The sequence below is a fragment of the Gymnoscopelus microlampas genome (genome assembly GCF_963454915.1).
Source record: "Gymnoscopelus microlampas genome assembly, chromosome: 13".
Lineage (NCBI taxonomy): Eukaryota > Metazoa > Chordata > Actinopteri > Myctophiformes > Myctophidae > Gymnoscopelus > Gymnoscopelus microlampas.
Window position 1 is genome coordinate 10431808 of NC_139950.1, and position 19296 is coordinate 10451103.

General features: G+C 41.8%; 1 protein-coding gene across 1 annotated transcript in view; it reads left to right on the plus strand.

The window, feature by feature from the left end:
* zcchc24 (zinc finger, CCHC domain containing 24) overlaps window positions 1–14171 on the plus strand; it is a 76986-nt gene extending 62815 nt beyond the window's left edge. The window contains exons 3-4 of the mRNA XM_084076480.1: window positions 6076–6240; window positions 11685–14171. Of these exons, the coding sequence (XP_083932606.1) occupies window positions 6076–6240; window positions 11685–11798 (279 nt within the window). The 3' untranslated portion in view covers window positions 11799–14171. The remainder of the gene's footprint in view (window positions 1–6075; window positions 6241–11684) is intronic.
* Window positions 14172–19296: the final 5125 nt, after the last annotated feature.

Consider the following 19296-nt stretch of genomic DNA (forward strand, 5'->3'; position numbering starts at 1 on the left):
ATCATCGTGGCTAATTTGCGCTGCGTTCGTCATGCGGCGGTGTCGCGCGTCCTAAACAGCCGACCTACAAGCTCACAACGCGCCACGGTGTGAGCTTGTAAGTCGGTTGTTTGCGGTGTGCGACCAAGTCCTACGGCGGAGCATAAATGTGCCTTCAGTCTGCCTTGACTGCTGGAACCTGCATGGACCATGCAGAGTCCATGAGCAGACTCTAGGGCTGAGCAATTAACTGAAAATATATTGAAACCGACATTTAGAGCCAACATAGATAGAGACTCAATCTTGTCATATAGGTTAATTGAATAATTGAGAAGTAAGGTTTGTATTTATTATTATTTTGAATATTCTTATACATCAACAAACCAACACAACAAAGTTCTAATCGATTTCTTTACAACTAGAGGTTTGGCTAGAGGTCAGGCTGCTACACCTACGTTGCACCGACAATCTGACTGATATGTCTCAGTCATAGTGTCGGGGTTTTTGTTAGAGTAGACGTTGTACCCGTCTGTCTGTGTCCCTTTTGTGCCCATATATGGAGATGTCTGTCTACCTGTGTCCCTTATAATGCCCATATGATATGGAGATCTCTGTATCTGTCAGTCCTTGTCCCTTTTATGCCCATATGGAGATCCCTGATGTCATCAGTATATGCCCATGTATTGGCATGCCCATATATGGGCGTATCGGGTTTGTTTATGGTTATGTCTGAGTCAGAGTGACATGGACGTGGTCCTGCCTATATTTGTGTGTAATCGGGTTTGTTTATGGTTATGTCTGAGTCAGAGTGACATAGGATCGACCAAATTGATTGTGAGGAACCACTTAAGCCCTGTATCATACTTTGTTGTACAATGGTGGCGTGCAAAAACTAGTGAAAATAGCTGATCTACAAGCTCACAACGCGTCGCATCACAGCGCGTTGTCAGCTTTTAGATCAGCTATTTTCACAGAAGTTTGAAATGATCATGATATTGATTCAAAGTCTACTCTGCCTACTCTGCTCTCTGCCACCTCCCTGTGGCATGGGTGGCACGATGAGACCAGATGTTATTGTGACATTCATTCACTCATTCATTCCTACGTGTTTTGAGAAGGCCGCCGGCTGGAATGTGCCATGCCAACAGTGTGCCTATAAAGTTTATGACTTGGGGAATCTAAAATCCCCTCTCGCCATCTCAGGGCAGCAGCATGTTGCAATGGCCTCGCACATTCACCTCCCACTGTGTTCGGGTGGTAGTAACATTATCGCCCCCCCCCTCCCTTCACTGAAAGTTCAAAGAGATTCTGGCCACGGGCTCCGTTCATCCTCACAAGTTGCTCCGACACGCAGAATTAGAGTATTAAATCATTAATCAAAAAAAAATCTTCAAACGTTTTCGAAAATAGCAAGTCTGCAAGCTCACAACATGCTCCTTACGCGGCTAATAGAATGTTGCGTTGTAATTTATTGAGTAATTTCTATTGGGCAGACTTCGACGCGCAGCCTTCACAAGAGCCAAAGACCCCCCCCCATCTTATTTTGTTTGGTTAATACATCATTTGAAGCTTACCTGTGAACATCCAGTTTCTTGCACTCTGCATTATCGCCAAAGCACGGAATTTGCTTTTGCAACTAAACTGAAAACAGGTGATGACACAGGGCAAGCAACTCAGACAAGGTGCGACCGACGTCACCCAGTCACAGCCTCACTAAATGAGTGAGGATTTTTTTCAGGGACGTTGTGTGAAACAAAACAAGATTCCGCTGTAACCCCACATCTAGGGTTGCTAACCGTCCCTTACAGAATCGTCCCTCATTTGGAAACTGAACTGATAAGGGACACACACCTTTGTTATTTGTTTTTGTGAATCAATCAGCGACACATATCTTACAACAAGTTCAAACTCATATACGTGTACAGATAACAGTAAACAGAAAATACACTAGCATAGAGCCCTGAGGGACTCCGCTCAACCATATAGGGTTTAATTTAAGCGGTTATGCCGCTGTGTCTTGGTTGTACTTGTAAAGGGGACTTGTTTGACGAGAATGCACTGAGCCAGGTTTTGAGTAGAACATGATGTACAGTACATCTTATATGGCCAAAGCCAGATCGAGAGAACAGTGTGGAGTTGAAGAGGAATGGAGGTTATGGAAATGGACTTTTTGCTTCAGCAGGAGAATTCTCACCTTTGAACCGGTGGTGAGAAATCATTACTCACCATGTTTTTTTTAAAATAAAAACAGTTAATGCCAATGTAATGGCTATATCGACAAGGCTCGGATTGTTCATCACTGTTACATCTTGTGTACAAGCACATAAGAGTAAAACTTATGGACATTGCAGCAGCATATTAAGTAATAATAGTAATTAAAGGGATTTAACATATCTACTCAGGCTTTTGTGAGCACCCTAGACAGTTTTTTAATTGCTTGATTCAGCATTTAGACATTTTGATATTCATTTTATTAGACACGCCCCTTCCTATACAAACCCGTTGTAACTTCAATCTCCATTTTAACCTTGTTGGATTCTGAAAACACCCATCCTTGGTTCTGGTATGTGTGGAGTCCGTGTTTCTTCTTCTTCATTTATTTGTTATACGTTTTTTTTTTATAAAATAGAATAAATGAAAAAAGTTTGGAAAAACACGGCCCCCTCATGTATTAGTAGGACAATATCACTAGAACCAAGGACGTGTGTTTTTAATGAATCTAGCATGGTTAAAATGGAAATTGAAGTTAAAATGGGTTTGTATAGGAAGGGGGCGTGTCTGATAAAATGAATATCAAATATCTAAATACTGAATCAAGCAACTTAAAAACTGTCGGGGGTGCACGCAAAAGTGAAATATCCCTTTAAACGCTATACTACTAATATAAGAAGAGAAGAATGAATCAACGCATATGCAGCACAACTATGCACAGCGTATATATACACAACAACAGTGTCAGCAGCTGCAACGTCCATCGTATAAACACAACAGTCAGAGGAGAGAAACAGACTAGTGCATCAGCGTGCCAAGTAAGGTCGACAAGTATGTTACAACACTGGCGTAGTCAATGAAAAAAAGGAAAAAGGAGAAAAATGTTGCTTTGGTTCCCAACAACAGTAATGGTGTCATGCTGGGGGACGCACTGTAGCTAGATCATCTGTGGGCCGGCGTCCATACGAAACGTCGTCATGGCATTGTCTGTCGGTTGCGTCAAAGGAGCCCTTCGGTGCGTACGGAATGGCGTGCTGCGGCCGATGTCAGAGTTTCCAGCCTGCATGCATGCACGGTGGGAGGGGCTAATAGTGACAAGTGGGGGTTGAGGTCATGGCTGTCGAAGTGCCGGGGCGGCTGGGTCGCAGCCCATCCTAGTTAGTGTGGGTTCACTGCCGCTGAGGCAAAGTGCTGGCGTGCGTTTGGAGAGCGCCAGATGCTGCTGATTTAAGTTTGTATTACTCTCTCTCTCTTTCTCTCACACACACACACACACACACACACACACACACACACACACACACACACGCGCGCGCACACGCGCACACACACACATGTTTGTATTACTATACTTGTGAGGACGTCAACAATATTAGGAACCATTGTGCCATTTTTGGCCATCTACAGTATAACGGTAACCCCGTAAGCCAAAAATTGACGGTCTACAAGCTACAACGCATCGCTGCGTGACGCGTTGTGACCCTTGCAGATGGGCCATTTTGCTAAGTATACAGTAAGCTAAGTATAAATCAGGCATAACCCCAACCCCTAAACCAACCCCCTCTAAATGACTAATCCTAATTCTAACCCGAATCTTTTCCTAATTGTAAGCATATAACTCGACCAAATCTTTTATAACCTAACCATTTTCTCTCGTGAAGGACCAGGAAAATTGTCCTCACAATGTCTATTTCTCAAATTGTACTTGTGGAGACACTTGGCCCTCACAAATACACGTACTCGTAAACGCACACACGCACGCGTGTTTGACTCGCTGTTTTCTGACTCGATGGGCTCGAGTCAGAAAAGGCCAGGGGTACACATTGTACCCCCTCCCTCCTATCCTAAGCTGTGGCCCCTTACCTCCACCCTCAAAATCTGTAGCCGATGTTAAGGTGATTAGGAAAACAATCGCCTGTCCTGCAGGGAAATGGGGAATGGGGCAGATGTGCTTTCATTTGGGGAGGGGCGTGTGTGCGTTCCCCCCAGCCCATTGGAGAGCTGCCACCAGAACATGAATACTTTTTATATGAAATAGAACATTCGCTGCTGCTCCCCACTTCATTTATCTCCTCGCTCGAATAATAAAAATATCCGTTACGTCATCTGTCACAGAGGACGTGTTGCTGATGCCGCGTGAAGTTTTATTTCGACGGGCGACATTTAAGACTCAGAAGCACCGTTGCCAGATTTTGTGGAAGAAATAAGCAGCCAGGTTTGTGAAAACAAACCCAAATGAAGCGACTAGGCTGGCACTTTAAACCTATATTGATATAAAATGTGTGTGTTCTGCCTTTTCGTCTCTGTCGGGTGGAAACCTCATACAGTATGTGTATAACTGTATGTCCAAAACTGTTACTTTTCAGGATTCAAATTCAAAAGTATTAAAAGTAGTAGATCTACAAGCTCAGGCGGTTACCACGCGACGCTTCGCGCCGCGTGGTAACCGCCTTCCATTCCAACATCTCGCCACTCCGACTAGTGGCTTCCGCGTGCGGTTAGGGTTAGGGTTAGGGTTAGGTATAGGGTTCGTTAACGTCGGAAAGGCGACATGTCGGAAAGGCGACATGTAACCATGACGCGTTTTGAGCTTGCGTTTTGAGCTTGCTACTTTTGTGTGACACTGTAGTATGATCAAGTAGGGCATCAATTTACGAGAAAAACACCCAAAGTTAGAATATGTAGTTGAGAGGTTTCTGCCCGACAGCAACGTTTTGCCGTTAGATTGGCCTGCATGCAGCTGCCAGCATGAAGTCAGTGATGTGATGCGGCCCCACCCAATAACACGCTCCTCTTGTGAGAGTGCTTTTTCATGGCTGACTGACTGGCTTGTAATCATCTCCCTCCTGAGAATCACAGGAATAATTTCACACAGCTGTAATGGAAGTAAATGTCAATGACGCAATGCTATATTGTATATATATTGTCCTGAATGGCATGTAGGACCAGGGGAGTGGCCCGTGATGATGAAACTGGATGTATACTTGGCATGGGCGAATGTTCTACGGCGCACAACGCCCTGTCAAAAACCCACCGTCCATTATCATCTGTGTTTTCTTTCACCACGCTGAAAGAATATCTGGTGAAGAGAGTATAAAAATGAGGCGATAACACGCGAGGCGATGATATCACAGCTACCTAAAACACCGGTAGCCGTGATGTACTACAATACATCACAGTCTTGAGCAGACTGTTCCCAGACTTCTCGGTTCGAAACTAAAAAGATAAATTTGGAGTCTGACGCAAACGTACGCAACTACATTATGTAATATTTTAAAGAGTGTAAATAGGCAATCTACATGTTCACAACTTGTCAAGTTACGCGTTGTGAACATGTAGATTGGCTATTTTCACTATTAAAAAAAAAGAAGAATTAAGTTATAGTTATTTTGAAATTGAGAACATTTCTGCAATTCTTTGAAAAAATATGTTTTTTTTTTATTATAGAAAATTCTTGAAAATCTAAGAAACTTAAAAAAGAGGGATATTTACCCACACAAATGGGTGCTGCTGACCCACTGACAGTCATTGCTTCATGATCAACAGCTATTTGCAGCAGAATTCACTATGTTAACCAACAAGACAAAGAGTCTAAAAGCTGCAGCGCTGCTCCGTAGTTCACCCACCAAGACCAACGAGGTGTGAACTGACTGACTGACTGACTGACTGACTGACTGACTGACTGACTGAGAGGCCTGTGGTCTTACTACTAAGCAAGTGGAAATGTTGGCCTAAGGGTGGCGCTAGACGGAAAGGCCATGGGGGTCATCCATGTTAAGTGGTCAGATAGGTGGGCCACGAACGCTTTGTGGGCCCTGATCCAGAAATGGTTAGTTGGGAACCCACTGATCTGCTCTAAAGGAATGTGTTTGTTGTTGTTCACAGGCCCGGCCCAAAGGAGAAGGGCTGACTCCATACCAAGGGAAGAAGAGATGCTTTGGCGAGTACAAGTGCCCCAAGTGCAAGAGGAAGTGGATGAGTGGAAACTCCTGGGCCAACATGGGGCAAGAATGTATCAAGTGCCACATCAACGTGTACCCGCACAAGCAGGTACTGGATTCTATTGTGTATGCACAATAGTAGTAGTGGTTCTCAAACCTTTTCATGTCAAGGACCCCCATCTCTTATCTTTTATGATGTATATCTTGTTTAGCTTTTTCATTTTTTAAAGACATAAAATCTCAAAAATATTTTGTGCCAGGGACCTCCAGAAGCAAAGATTTGAGTAAAAAATGTCCGCTTGCACACATTTTCTCGATTTTTCAAAAATAGCAGATCTACAAGCTCATAGCGTGGCACGAAGTGATGTGTTATGAGTTTGTATATCTGCTATTTTTTGAATAGCCAAAGTATAAGTGGACTCTATGTAAAGTAAATATGAACACCACAAAACATTTACGTTTACACCTCCAGGAATGTCATTACTTTTCTTTAATATATACAGTATGAGTACTTAAAACTGTAGTTATACAGTGTTGTAAGCAGATGCTAATGCATTATAAGTATAAAATCATTGTAATGCATTATAGAGAAGAAAAAAGTGTTGCACACCTATTCACATGTTAATGTTTGTGACGTTCGAAGACCTGAGGTTTCTGTAGTCTTCAACTTTAAAACTTTTAAATGGTAAAGAAAAAGGAGGGAAAAAAGAGCCTTCAGCCAACATTGAGTTGAGCCCAGACCCTGTGAGGGGAATGTGGTCACATTAGTGGTTTGTGTGGTTGCTTATGGTATTGGGGGAGGTCCAGCTCGTCTCATTAAAATATAAAGAGAAAATCAAAACGAGAGATATTTGGCTCCATCACTGGATAATAAAGCACTTCAGTAACATTACTTTAATATTGTAACTGGTATTCAAAAAAAATAGGCTACTTGTGTTATCAATCTTATGCCTTGATAAAATAGGCTCAAGTGTCCCATGCACTTAAGAGTACAGCTGTGGCAACATTGCAGGCAATGAAACACTTGGTTCTCGAAAGCCTTCTCAACAGTGTGACAATAAAAACGGAATCATGTGGATCTTTGGGATCCACGCGGGAATGGCCTGGCACCAATGCGGCCAGCCTGGGACGTCGGTCATCAATGACATAACTATGACATACAGCAGGGATCTTCAACGGGCGGTCCGGGACCCCTAAGGGGTCTTCAGAGTTACTACAGGGGGGCCGCCATATCGTTGTGTGATGGAAACTTTTTTTTCTTTAACCATTTGAACCCTAGCATCTATACTCTATTAATACGTATTCATTTGGGGGGGGGGGGGGGGGGGGGGGGGGTTTGACATGAAAAAAAATGTCAGAAGCACTGGACTAAATCAGGTTACAAAAACTGAAGGGAGCAGGAGCACAAATCGTCAGGCCAAAACAATAAGCCAAACAGCACACTACCTCAGAAAGAAACAAAGTCAACGTACAACTGGAACAAAATACATCAAATCAACATAAAGAAAACACATGATAGGAACGTAAATGTACACATTTATAAAGAAAAGACAAGTACCTTATTCCGTCCCGCACACGCTCAAACAATACGCTCCTTAGTGAGCGGAAGTGTATCAATGTAACACGCTTGTGAAACCACACCTTATAACGCGTTCCGGCTTGATCAAGACAATTAGACCTTCCGGTGCAACAAATACATGGTAAACCCAAGTTGAGGGCAAATAAATTATATTACAATATAGATAAATAAAAAATATAACAAATTACAACCCATTAAGGCAGTTACATAGACCCTTACGGGTGTGTAACCCGAATTTGAAACAAAAGATTTTGTAACTTCGAGAGGGTACACATTTGTAACACTCTGAATTATGGGGGCCCTGATGCACTATGCACACCAAAGTGGTGTGTCCTTGAAATGAAAAAAGTTTGAGAACCACTGATCACTAAGTCAATACAACTGTAGTTTCCCTGACTAGCAGCAAAAACAGGGGGAAAATGGTGAATAAAATAAATGGCAGCGCAGCCCCGACTAAAAGCTTCCCATATCCACACTTTAAACAGACACAGCAAACACATTCAGTACAGGATGGCAACGACTTAAAAGGCCTGGAGTGGAGTTTCTCCCAGACTGACTGATTACCAATGAAGTCCAGGTGCAGCCACACCACTGCCAATCTCACACAAACACACACACACACATGCGCGCACGCACACACACACACACACACACACACACACACACACACACACACACGCGCGAGCAGGCACGCACGCACGCACGCACGCACGCACGCAGGCACGCACACACACACACACACACACACACACACACTCACACACACACACACACACACACACACACACACACACACACACACACACACACACACACACACAATCTTACAATTGAAGAATCTCTATTATGTACGTATGTATGTGCGTACGTACGTACGTCTGTAATCCACGTATCTCCAGAACCGTTCGACCGACCAACTTCAAATTCGACACAAGTCGAGGGAGTGCAGTTCGGTCGGATAGGCGATTGTCCTGAACCACCAGAAAAGGCTCTGGCCGTGGCCCGAATGAGCCAATTGATTGCCATGGCCTGATTTGGCAAATTCCCCACACCTGCCGAATTCCCCACACCTGCCATTTGATTCGTTTTATTCCCTATTTTCATTGGTCCCAACTTGCATCGTTCCCAAGTAGACCGGTGCCAGACGGGGACAGGTCTAGTACTTTCAAAATAGCAAAAAAATAGCCTATCTACAAGCTAATAGGCAGTGCAGTAACATAAACGTGCCTCTGCACTGCCTCTCTCTCTGTCCGCCTCGGGTTGCGTGAGTGAGTGCCGACAAAAGGGTGTTCACTCTCCATTCCGACATCTCACCACTCCGACTAGTGGCTTCCGCGTGCGGTTAGGGTTAGGGTTAGGGTTAGGTATAGGGTTCGCCAACGTCGGAAAGGCGACATGTCGGAAAGGAGAAATGCACCCCGACAAAAGGCCAGTTAGTCTGCAGGAAAGTGCATGATCGGAAATTACATTAAATGACAGGAGCCTGTACGTAAAATCATTTAACTCCATTTTTTACACCCATCAACATCTGATGTGACCATAAAGTTGCAGTTGAGTTGAGTTGAAGTTAGCGTGGAGATTAAAATCCTCTGTCAAACGCCATTAATGCACTTACTGATGGATGCAGTGACCGACTCTGTGTAGTCATAAAAGTTTGCCTCTGCTGCTTCCCATGAAAAAGAACAAACAGTTTCAAAAAGAAAAAAGAAAGAATATGTCATAGACAAAAAAGGAACATCCATCCACACTCAAAATTATTTTCAAAGTGTCTTTTAATGCATGGCATGCAGCATTCACAAAAAAAGAGAACGCGCTTCTGGCCTTTGTCAGCGTTTGTTTCTGTGATTGCTGCTGTGTTGCATTAGAAGAAGCTTTGAAACGTACGTGGTGATGTGCCTTTTGTTATTATGTACTGTACGTATGTTAAAGAATATGCACCAGGCATTAGTCATTTTGTGAGTAGAGCATGGCAATCCTCCGGACTACTTGATAGACTGATGTTGCTATTATAATGCTGCGTTCACATTTGCAGATACAAAGCTATATAACCATTAATTTTCCGCGGAAGCCAGCGACATGAAGATGCAAAGCAACGGCCACTGTTTGCAGCTGCTACAAAATGTAAAATATTGACACACCCATTTTTGCCTGTGTCCAACTCCAGATTCATACATTCAACTTGAATTAAAATGAAATAATCAAGTCTCAAGTTTTTGATCTCTTTGTGGCATTTGTTCGATGATGTCTTCAGAATCATCCCACAACCAACCTCAGCGATGGGATTTCACACAAAGCCTGAAAACACCCACATTTGTAATTCATATTTGTTAGAAATACATAATTGTTTTTACAATTAAAATGGTAAATACTTTTCACATCAACTCTCTTCTCATCAGTGTCAACTCCGTTTTTTAAGGTTTTACATCATTAGATATGTTTCATAGACGCCATGAACGATGCAAGTCGGGAATGCATTCCCAGCCAGTTATGCAATACCCGTTGTACCTGTTGTCGCTGGTAGGCGAGTTTCTGAACTGTCCACAGCCCTCCTCTGAGACACACAGAGCAGACAAAAATGGTACCATATTATAATGAGCATTAGTGAGGACCTATGAAGATGGGTGAAGTGGTCCTTTAACAAGTAGATGAGAAGATGTATAAAAACGAACACTCTTACACTTTTTGATCAAATTGTTGATTACACACACTCACACGCAGTACACACGCAGTACATACAGTATGTTTGTCTGTATTTAGGGATATTATCGCATCTCTCTCTCTCTGTTAACATCACAAGTCTGAAAGACTGCATTAATAATTGTTGAACGTCGCCGAATGTTCGCCTATTAGAATGTAAATCAAATGACTGATCATCTGGGCGTTCCCCAAAACTTGATCAACTAAACTAAACTAAATCAATGAAAAACACCATAGCACCTTAGCTCTTCCATAAATCTAAATGATATATAACATAACATTTCAAATTTGATCACGTGATCGTTTACTTGCCAACAACACCCACACCAGATACATTTGATCTCTTTAACTAAGTTTCCACAGGAACTTGGAAGTGCGTGACGCTTCTATCGGTAAAGTCCTCACAGTTCCTGGCAGACAAACTGAGGACAGAAATAATTCCTTGCGATGACCCAGGGTAACCTGGTTTCCTTCAGTTGGTCTGCTTGGAAGGAATAGCCATGTTGTAAAAAAAAAAGAAAAAGAAGAGCAAAAAAAAGAACTTACAACAATAGATGGGAAAGAAAATCCTGTAGAGGGATTGTTAAAACAACATCCAGGATTTTTGGCTCAGAGATGTACTCTGTCCTTCATACAGCGTCCAAGAAAAACCTTTCCAAGTGTAGTTTGCTGGTATTATCATCGCAGGCCTTTATTGTCAAATGTCTGCTGGAGCTGTTTCTTTAATACCAAGCTGTTAAAGGGAATGATTGATATGGTGACGGCACTTTGCCATATCTCTGCAAGCAATTGTAAAGAAAGAAGAAAAAAAAGTATGGGTCTGGTCTGTTTGGGAGTAAAGAATTGTGGTCAAAGAAGCAGCTGGGTATACAGCTCAGTGGAGTCTGGTTCTTTATAAAGTAGGGAGACCTTATTGGTGTAGGCTTTGTGTGTGTGTGTGTGTGTGTGTGTGTGTGTGTGTGTGTGTGTGTGTGTGTGTGTGTGTGTGTGTGTGTGTGTGTGTGTGTGTGTGTATGTATGTGTGTGCGTGTGTGCATGTGTGTGTGTGTGTGTGTGTGTGTGTGTGTGTGTGTGTGTGTGTGTGTGTGTGTGTGTGTGTGTGTGTGTGTGTGTGTGTGTGCGTGCATGTGTGGTGCGTGTGTGCATGTGTGTGTGTGTGTGTGTGGTGTAGGTGATGGGGGTAAATAGCACATGATACGGTATGTTTTCCCCTGTCATTTTTCCACAGCTTTTTGTGTGACTCATGATTTTCTCTCTCTCTCTCTCTCTCTCCTCAGCGCCCTTTAGAGAAGCCGGATGGTCTGGATGTGTCTGACCAGAGCAAGGAGCATCCCCAACACCTGTGTGAGAAATGCAAAGTCCTGGGCTACTACTGCCGCCGCGTGCAATAATCACCCCGCTCTCCGCTACTGTCAGAGCAACTCCTTCTGCCCCCCCCCCTGCAACGCCTCTCAGAATGTTTCCTACCAAATCTGATACCCCCCCAACGCGTCCATCATACTGTATGTGTCCTGGCGCAGTGGTTCTCAACCATCTTCCTTTCAAAGGACCCCCAGTTTGAAACCATTTCTCTTTTCCTCTGGGACCCCACGTCTAACATTGTAAATTCCTCAGTGTTACATTAATTCAGGGAGTGCACACATGTCACTCTCTGTGCACTCTCTGAGTTACAGACCTTTAAGAGCAGCGTTGGGTTCCTAACTTTACCCGGGGACCTCCTGGAACCCCTTCAAGGACCCCTGGAGTGTCCGCGGACCCCACGTTGAGAACCAGTGTCCTAAGTGTACCTCATCTCTGTCCCGTTCCTCCCCGACCTCCTCTCCTCTCCCCTCGCTCTCGTGTTCCAGAACCGAAATCAGTACGCAGTAGCACCGCCCCGGTACAACCTGGCCTCTTCGCTTGTACCTGCCCCCCCCCGCCTCCCACCCCCCCTCCTCAGCAGAAACCACAAGACGAAGGCCCCGCTCCACCAAAACCACAAACGCAGGGTTCCAGCAGTCCAGCAGCCCCCCTCCTGCCCAGCGATTGGGTGTCCAAGATTAGGATCAGGAATGAAACATAACAGGGTAGACCCTACATAGACTTAGGATCAATCACTATCCTGTGTGATTTGTAGCCGCAAAGTGCTCTTTTGTGAAAAGTGAAGGAAAAAAATGAAACTTGCCAAAACCAAGGAGTGTAAATATTCTCAATGCTAACGCAGGTCCTGATGTACCAGAAACCACATTAACCGTTTATTTAAGTATGTGTACCGACAACTGATCACTGCATTGAAATACTAGCAATGGGCACGTTTTTATCGTTGTCACTGACAGTATTGCCACCGACATAGAACGCCACAGAGATGGCGCCTTCCAACGTGGACGTTAGCTACGCCATGGGCTCCTACCGCACATTGACAAAGGAATTTGTTTTGCATTGCGCTTGGGGTAAATGACGGAAATAAGCTCTGTAGCAAGGCTGTTCGCACGCTTTGTTCAAAAGACATACAGTCATCTTGGAAAATCACAACATTTTTGGACCATGCAGGAGATTAATCACTTAAGCACTATATACCTTGTACTATAAGTATGATGTACTGTATACTATTGTACTATCATACTTTGTATGATGAATAGCCAAAATAGCCAAAACATTTTGTTCTCAATTACATTTTCAGAAATGGCTGATCTACTGTACAAGCTCCCAATGCGTCGTGAGCTTGTGCTTGTTTCAATTTCTGAAAATGTAATTGAAAAAAAAAAAAAAAAAAAGATGTCGCCCCTATAATGGCCTGCCCAAAATAGGGACGACAGGTTGAAAGTGGTTAATAATAATTAAAAACAAAAAGCACTTAATGGCTTTAAAATTCTCGTATTGTAACGGGTGTAATTCATATCATAAAAACAAATGAGTAAACAAAAAGTAAACGTCTCTTAGGCTTAGGTTTACAATTACAATAACAATTTATAATTATCAACCACAGAGCTTATCTTCTGCATTAACAAAAAAAAACAAAAAACGATGGGATATAAGAGCTTTTAAATCTGTCCGGGGAACCCATGACGAACTGACTTCCTGGTTTTAGGACTCCATTGAACTGTGGCACTCTATTGGTCACAATGAATTACCTCATTTTGGGGTTTTTGTAGATTTTGTGTTTACAGAGATCTGCCTTCCGTTTCCCTGCCAAGTGAAGTGCGTGGTGATGTGTTGCGCGTTAAGTCAGGGCCTCGTATGATGGTATTATATAAAGCACATCAGTGGTTCCCAACCTCCTCTGGATCAGGGCCTCGAAAATCTCGAAAAGCGTCCGCCGACCACCCATCTGACCACTTAACACGGCAGCCCAAAGTGGCCTGGATGGGCGGTCCGCGTGCCTTTTCAGGCTACGGCATGTTTATTTTAATGATCAATCGATCGATTGTGTTCCGGGCTTGGATCAATGGAACTAGCGTAGTATACTTTTTAAGTTCCTATTTATCGGTATCACAATGAAAACAAACTTTTCAAGGTTTGAAAGAATATAAGATATATATATTACTGTTATATTATCATTACAATCGCAGTGTTTTGCCAATAGGCCCTATGCACAGCATAATGAAGGCTCTGTTCCATTCTGGTCAGACGGAGTCAGGGTGCTGATATTGTGCATGTTGGCTCACTGGAAACACTCCGAAATGGCCCTTTACGGGTGTGTAACTCTTAAGAGTGTACAAATGGAACCAAATGGACCCATAAGGGTCCATTTGGTTCCATTTGTACACTCTCAGAGTTATGGGGGTCGTGGAAATTGAAATATCTGAGAACCACTGTGCTACACTAAATGGAACAGAGCCTTCATTAGTATCACTGGTAACACCTGTGAAGGAAGTGATAACATGGCTGCTGTGCATAGAGCCTATTATTTGGGGGCCCCACTTGCAATATCCTCACGGCCCACCGGTGGGCCCCGGGCCCGCAGGTTGGGAATCGCTGATGTACACGAGGCCTTTGGCGTGGTCGTCGGGGTCGTTGGGGTCAGCAGCACATCGTATTAACTGTGAATTAACTGAGGGATTAATGTGATAATAATGTTCATCCCTGGCTTTACATTTGGCCTATTTATTTTTCTTGTTGTCTACGTGTGCAATTTGAATTTTAACTGGGACATATAGAAATGTTTTCTTTTGTTATGTTATGTACTATATCACAATATTGTGTTACTGCGTCCACGTGTCCTTAGAAACTACTGTAGGTTTAAGCATAGTTCTTGTGCATAGATAACAGCTAGTGGTTCATTTACCTTCCCTATTTATGTTGCCACGCATAGCCTTGAATTATGTACAATATGACATGTAAGTTGGGTTGCTATCATTTCACAAAACGTTTATTTTGCTTTCTCCAAAAGGCATCAGTGCAATAACAGTAGTTTCCCATGCTGATGACTAGAGCATGCTCTAGTCATTTGTACATTCATAGTCCAACTTTTGATTATGCAAAGCAATCGATGAGAGAACTTCCGCTTAGTTTTTTGTTTTGTTTAGTTTTTTCCCCAAATTGAACGTTACCAAACTCAAACTGGTTGCAGACCGTTGAATGTTCACGCGTAAAACCTTAATTAGACGTAACGCGTCACCCGGAGATAATGTCTTTTGTTTGACTTTTAAAAGCACACATTTAAGTACAGTACAAGCGCCTATTGATGCCTTATATTAAAAGTCGGGAGGTTACAGTGAAGCTGAAGGGTAAATGCCCTGATTTATATTCTCTACAAATACTCTACAAAGAAAGTCCAGAGGAAGGTGATGCATTGGAAGAGTCTAAGCCTGATTTATAGCAAGACCATGTCGCTTGGCGACAACTGATCTCAACATCAGCTTAAAACCACTTAAACCCTAATAGTTGACCGGGATCCCACAGGGCTCTGTACTGGGTTCGCTAGGTATTTCCTTAATACACCAAAATCTCATTCCAGAAACAGCCGATCTACAAGCTCGCACTGTTTTTCGAGTGATGTCCGCCCCCCAGAATGGAGACGCTAAAGGGTTCGTGTGGTTAAAGGTCGGTCCTTGGCGGCAAGTGACACCGTCTTGTGACAGAGCGTAAATGAATGTTGATGATTCATGATGTTGAGGAATACAGACAGGTCAACTTGTGATAGGATGAGATTCGGATTATCAGAGGACATAACTGAAAGTGATGATGGGTTAAGTTTACACTCTGTGGTTGTTTTTCATGCCCCCCCCTTACTAATATAAACCAATGTCTATAACGGAAGGGAGGTACATATCTTATCCTCTGTTTACAAACATTGTAGTATATTTACTTTAGCTCATAAAGTACTATATGGGAAATCTGGACGTGTAGTCTATATTATTAATGTAATCTTGCCTTAGATAAGGTTCTTACTTTTATGGAAATTCTTACTTTGTGAATGGTGATTTTTTTTTTTTTTTTGGGGCATGTATTTCTAGACTGATAAAATCTGGTCCACTTTATATGATGCAAACGCATGTGCCTTACAAAACACACACACAAAAAAAAGGTAAATCACTTTAAAATACCAAGAAATGTTTTGTATAATGTGAACATTTGACATTATGAATAATTTAGACATGGGTTAGGGCTTTTGAGATGGAGCGAAACATGAGCATGTGCTAACGGTGATATGTAGCAAGTTTGGCCAAGTTTTATGCAGGTTTAAGATTGAAGACAGGTCATAAAGAACAGTACCGTTCCCACTTTTAACGTTGAGAATCTGACCTGTCATTGTGGCATTTACCTCAACAGCCTTTGCTGAGTTGGAGACATGAACTAAACTAACATTTCCAGCTGGCAATAACCATCCACTGTGGTCTGTTGTCATAATTTTTTTTTATAGATATAGATATAAAAAAACAAAACATGTAATTTATTTTAGTCTGTCCTACGGACAGAATGGAGGCACACACTACAGTGTGTTGCACGCCTTGCATCTTGTATGTTGGATTTTGTGAAAACCACAACACAAAAACAGTAGGACTTGGTTGGTAAAAACTGTAAGACTTGGTTCTTCCCAGCTGAAAACACAAGGCGCTCGCCTAGCAACGCTTCCAAAACGCTCGAGTTGAAAATATTTCAACTCTCGGCAAACCGACATGAAAACGCCAGACAGCGCCTTGTCACGCTGCTGCTCTCCAATTGTAAACAATTAAAAACCTACGCTGCCCTCAGGAAACAGTCCAATGAAACTCTTAGTGGACATGGCCCCTTACAGTAGATGTGAAAGATACCGGTGGATGTAACCAAGTGACTTGTCAACACTTGATGTTTGAATTAGAAAGAAAGTTCTGGTCGGTGCAAATAATGCACATTCTTGCATGTCAGTGAATCGGTTTGAGCAGGTTGAGTGAAGGATTCTCGTTTGACCCATGCATTGTTGGGAACAATCCATTTTCAGTACTGTAAAACTCCTACTTTATACTCCAAAGTACGACATGCCGCTTGCCGGCAAGAACGTCAGTCGTTCTTGCCGACAAGTGACGGGAGTATAAATTAAGCTTAATGGCTTCTTTCTGTTTCTTTGTGTGATGACACTAATATAGTCTCAATGATATTATCCATTTAAACCCTTCATTGACCGCGGTCCGCCAGGGGTCTAAACAGTATGTAGTTGGTTCCCTTTCCCCCCCTCAAAACCAAATCTCTTCGCTGAAAGTTGCCGATCTACAAGTTCACAATAGATCGGCAATTTTCATCGAATGTTCACCTATTATGGCATGCCCAGAACAAGGACAGTAGGGTTCATGTGGTTAAATCTACTTTGATTTAGTCTGAAACGTAATAGTATGTTATACGTCGTAATTGTGTTGGTAGTGAAAATAGTAAATACCAGTAACGCCTTGTGAACTACGTTACAATACTTATCAGGATTGCAAAGAGTTCTGGCAGAACATGAATGAGAAATTAGTTCTATAAAATCCCCTCATAGGGGTCTTGAATGTTGCAAGACATTCAGAAAAGAAAAAAAGCCATTGAACTGGCAGATCAGGAGCCAATGGGAGGGATAGATAAAGCTATAATTTGAAAATAATCTCTACAATTGTTATCTGATGTATGTTGTCTTGAATTACAGACTGTATACTTGACTTTTCTAGTACATTTTCAGTTTGAGTTGTTATTTTCTATGAACAATATGTGTATTTTGGAAAACTTAATAGATGTTGAAATTTTCTGAGCAATTTGCAACAACTCAAAGAGTTATTTCCCTGACAAAGATATTTACAAGTGACTGTTTTATGTATATATTCGATGGCCATAATTTTCAAGGATAGTAGCTCTTTTGAAGTGTTATGCAATATTGAAGCTTTTTTATGTGAAGAAGGGCCTATTGCTGAGAAATAAACAAGCTGGGAGTTTTTTTCTTTTCTTTTTTTTATGTTTTACAATGATCTGAGGGCTTATCCTACAGAAATATTTATGGAAAGATTTTTTACAACACTTTTTGTATAGAATATGCAACAAAGTTACACTAAGAAGGAAATATTATTGTCTACATAGAATATTATTAAAAAGCTGGTACATAATTAATACCCTTTCTCAATTATAAGCCATTGTGTTTTTTCTTTGTTTTGTTCTACGGTGTTATTGGTGTTGAATAACCCACAATATCCAAGTGCTATATGTGTAACCAATTATGCCTGTGACCTGCCATTTTGCGTCCATACAGTAGCATTTATTCATTTTATATGCAACTATTACAATGTTATGAAGAGAAACGTAAATGTTTTGTCTATCAAATTCTTTGTACCATTGAAATATTGATGAATAAGCAAAAAATATTGTGTTAACATGCAGAATCCTTCTCTCTTTATTAGTGACCGATACTCACCACTGTATAAGCACGTTAAACTGTGAGTTGTAGTTTGCTTAAAGCAGCAATGACAAGGAACTATTATATATATATATATTAAAAAAGACTATGGTGTTATTCCTAGTTTAGGAAGTGTGTATTTCTGTGCATAAAGTATGTGTGACAAATGACTATTTTAGAGTTTGCATGTGCATGAGTTTGGTTTTGAATGAAATATCATATTGTGCAATGTACACTTATTTAAATTCTGCACAGTGGCGTAGTTAGGCTACGTATTGTTTTTGGTTTTTTTTAACATTGTCAATGACTTCTAACTGATTGTTGCTGGTCATGAAATATTTCATTTATTGATGGTGTGTAACCCATACAAAATAATACCTAGTTACAGAATGTAATGTGTTAACACTCGCGTATGTGGTCAATTAGAAAGTCATGTTTATATTCTTTGATGTCTGTATCATTTTGAGCTTATTGTTATTGCGTTATTGCAACAATGTAATATCTGAATTGGACAGAAATGCAGACCTGAGGTTGGGATGAAAAGGGTTTCGGGAAGCAGATCGTGTTTATGAAGCAAAGCCCCGTCAGGCCTGTTTATTCACGTCCATGAAATGGCATTCCAAAATGTGCCTTATTTGTTAGTTTGGAAAACATTTTAGTGCTTTAGTGCCGTTGGTGAGTTTGATGAATAAAAAGAAAAGTCATATCGAATTAGAACTGCTTTTGTTTTCTGTGGTTTTCATTTACTTGTGTGTTCTCTGCTCGGCTATGTTAACAGTTACTGGTGGGAAGTAACTAAGTACATTTACTCAAGTACTGTACTTTACTGAAGTACGTTCATTTTTCAGTGCTTTATACTTCTACACCACTACATCTCAGAAGCAAATATTGTGCTTATACTCCACTTATTTGACAGCTTTAGTTATAGTTACTTTGCAGATTTAGATTATTACAAAACATACTGTGCATTAACCAATTAAGCCCAATTATATACTTCAGCTATTCAAAAATAGCCGATCTACAAGCTCACAACGCGTTGCAATCGATCGCTATTTTTGAAAGATTTTGACACGTTT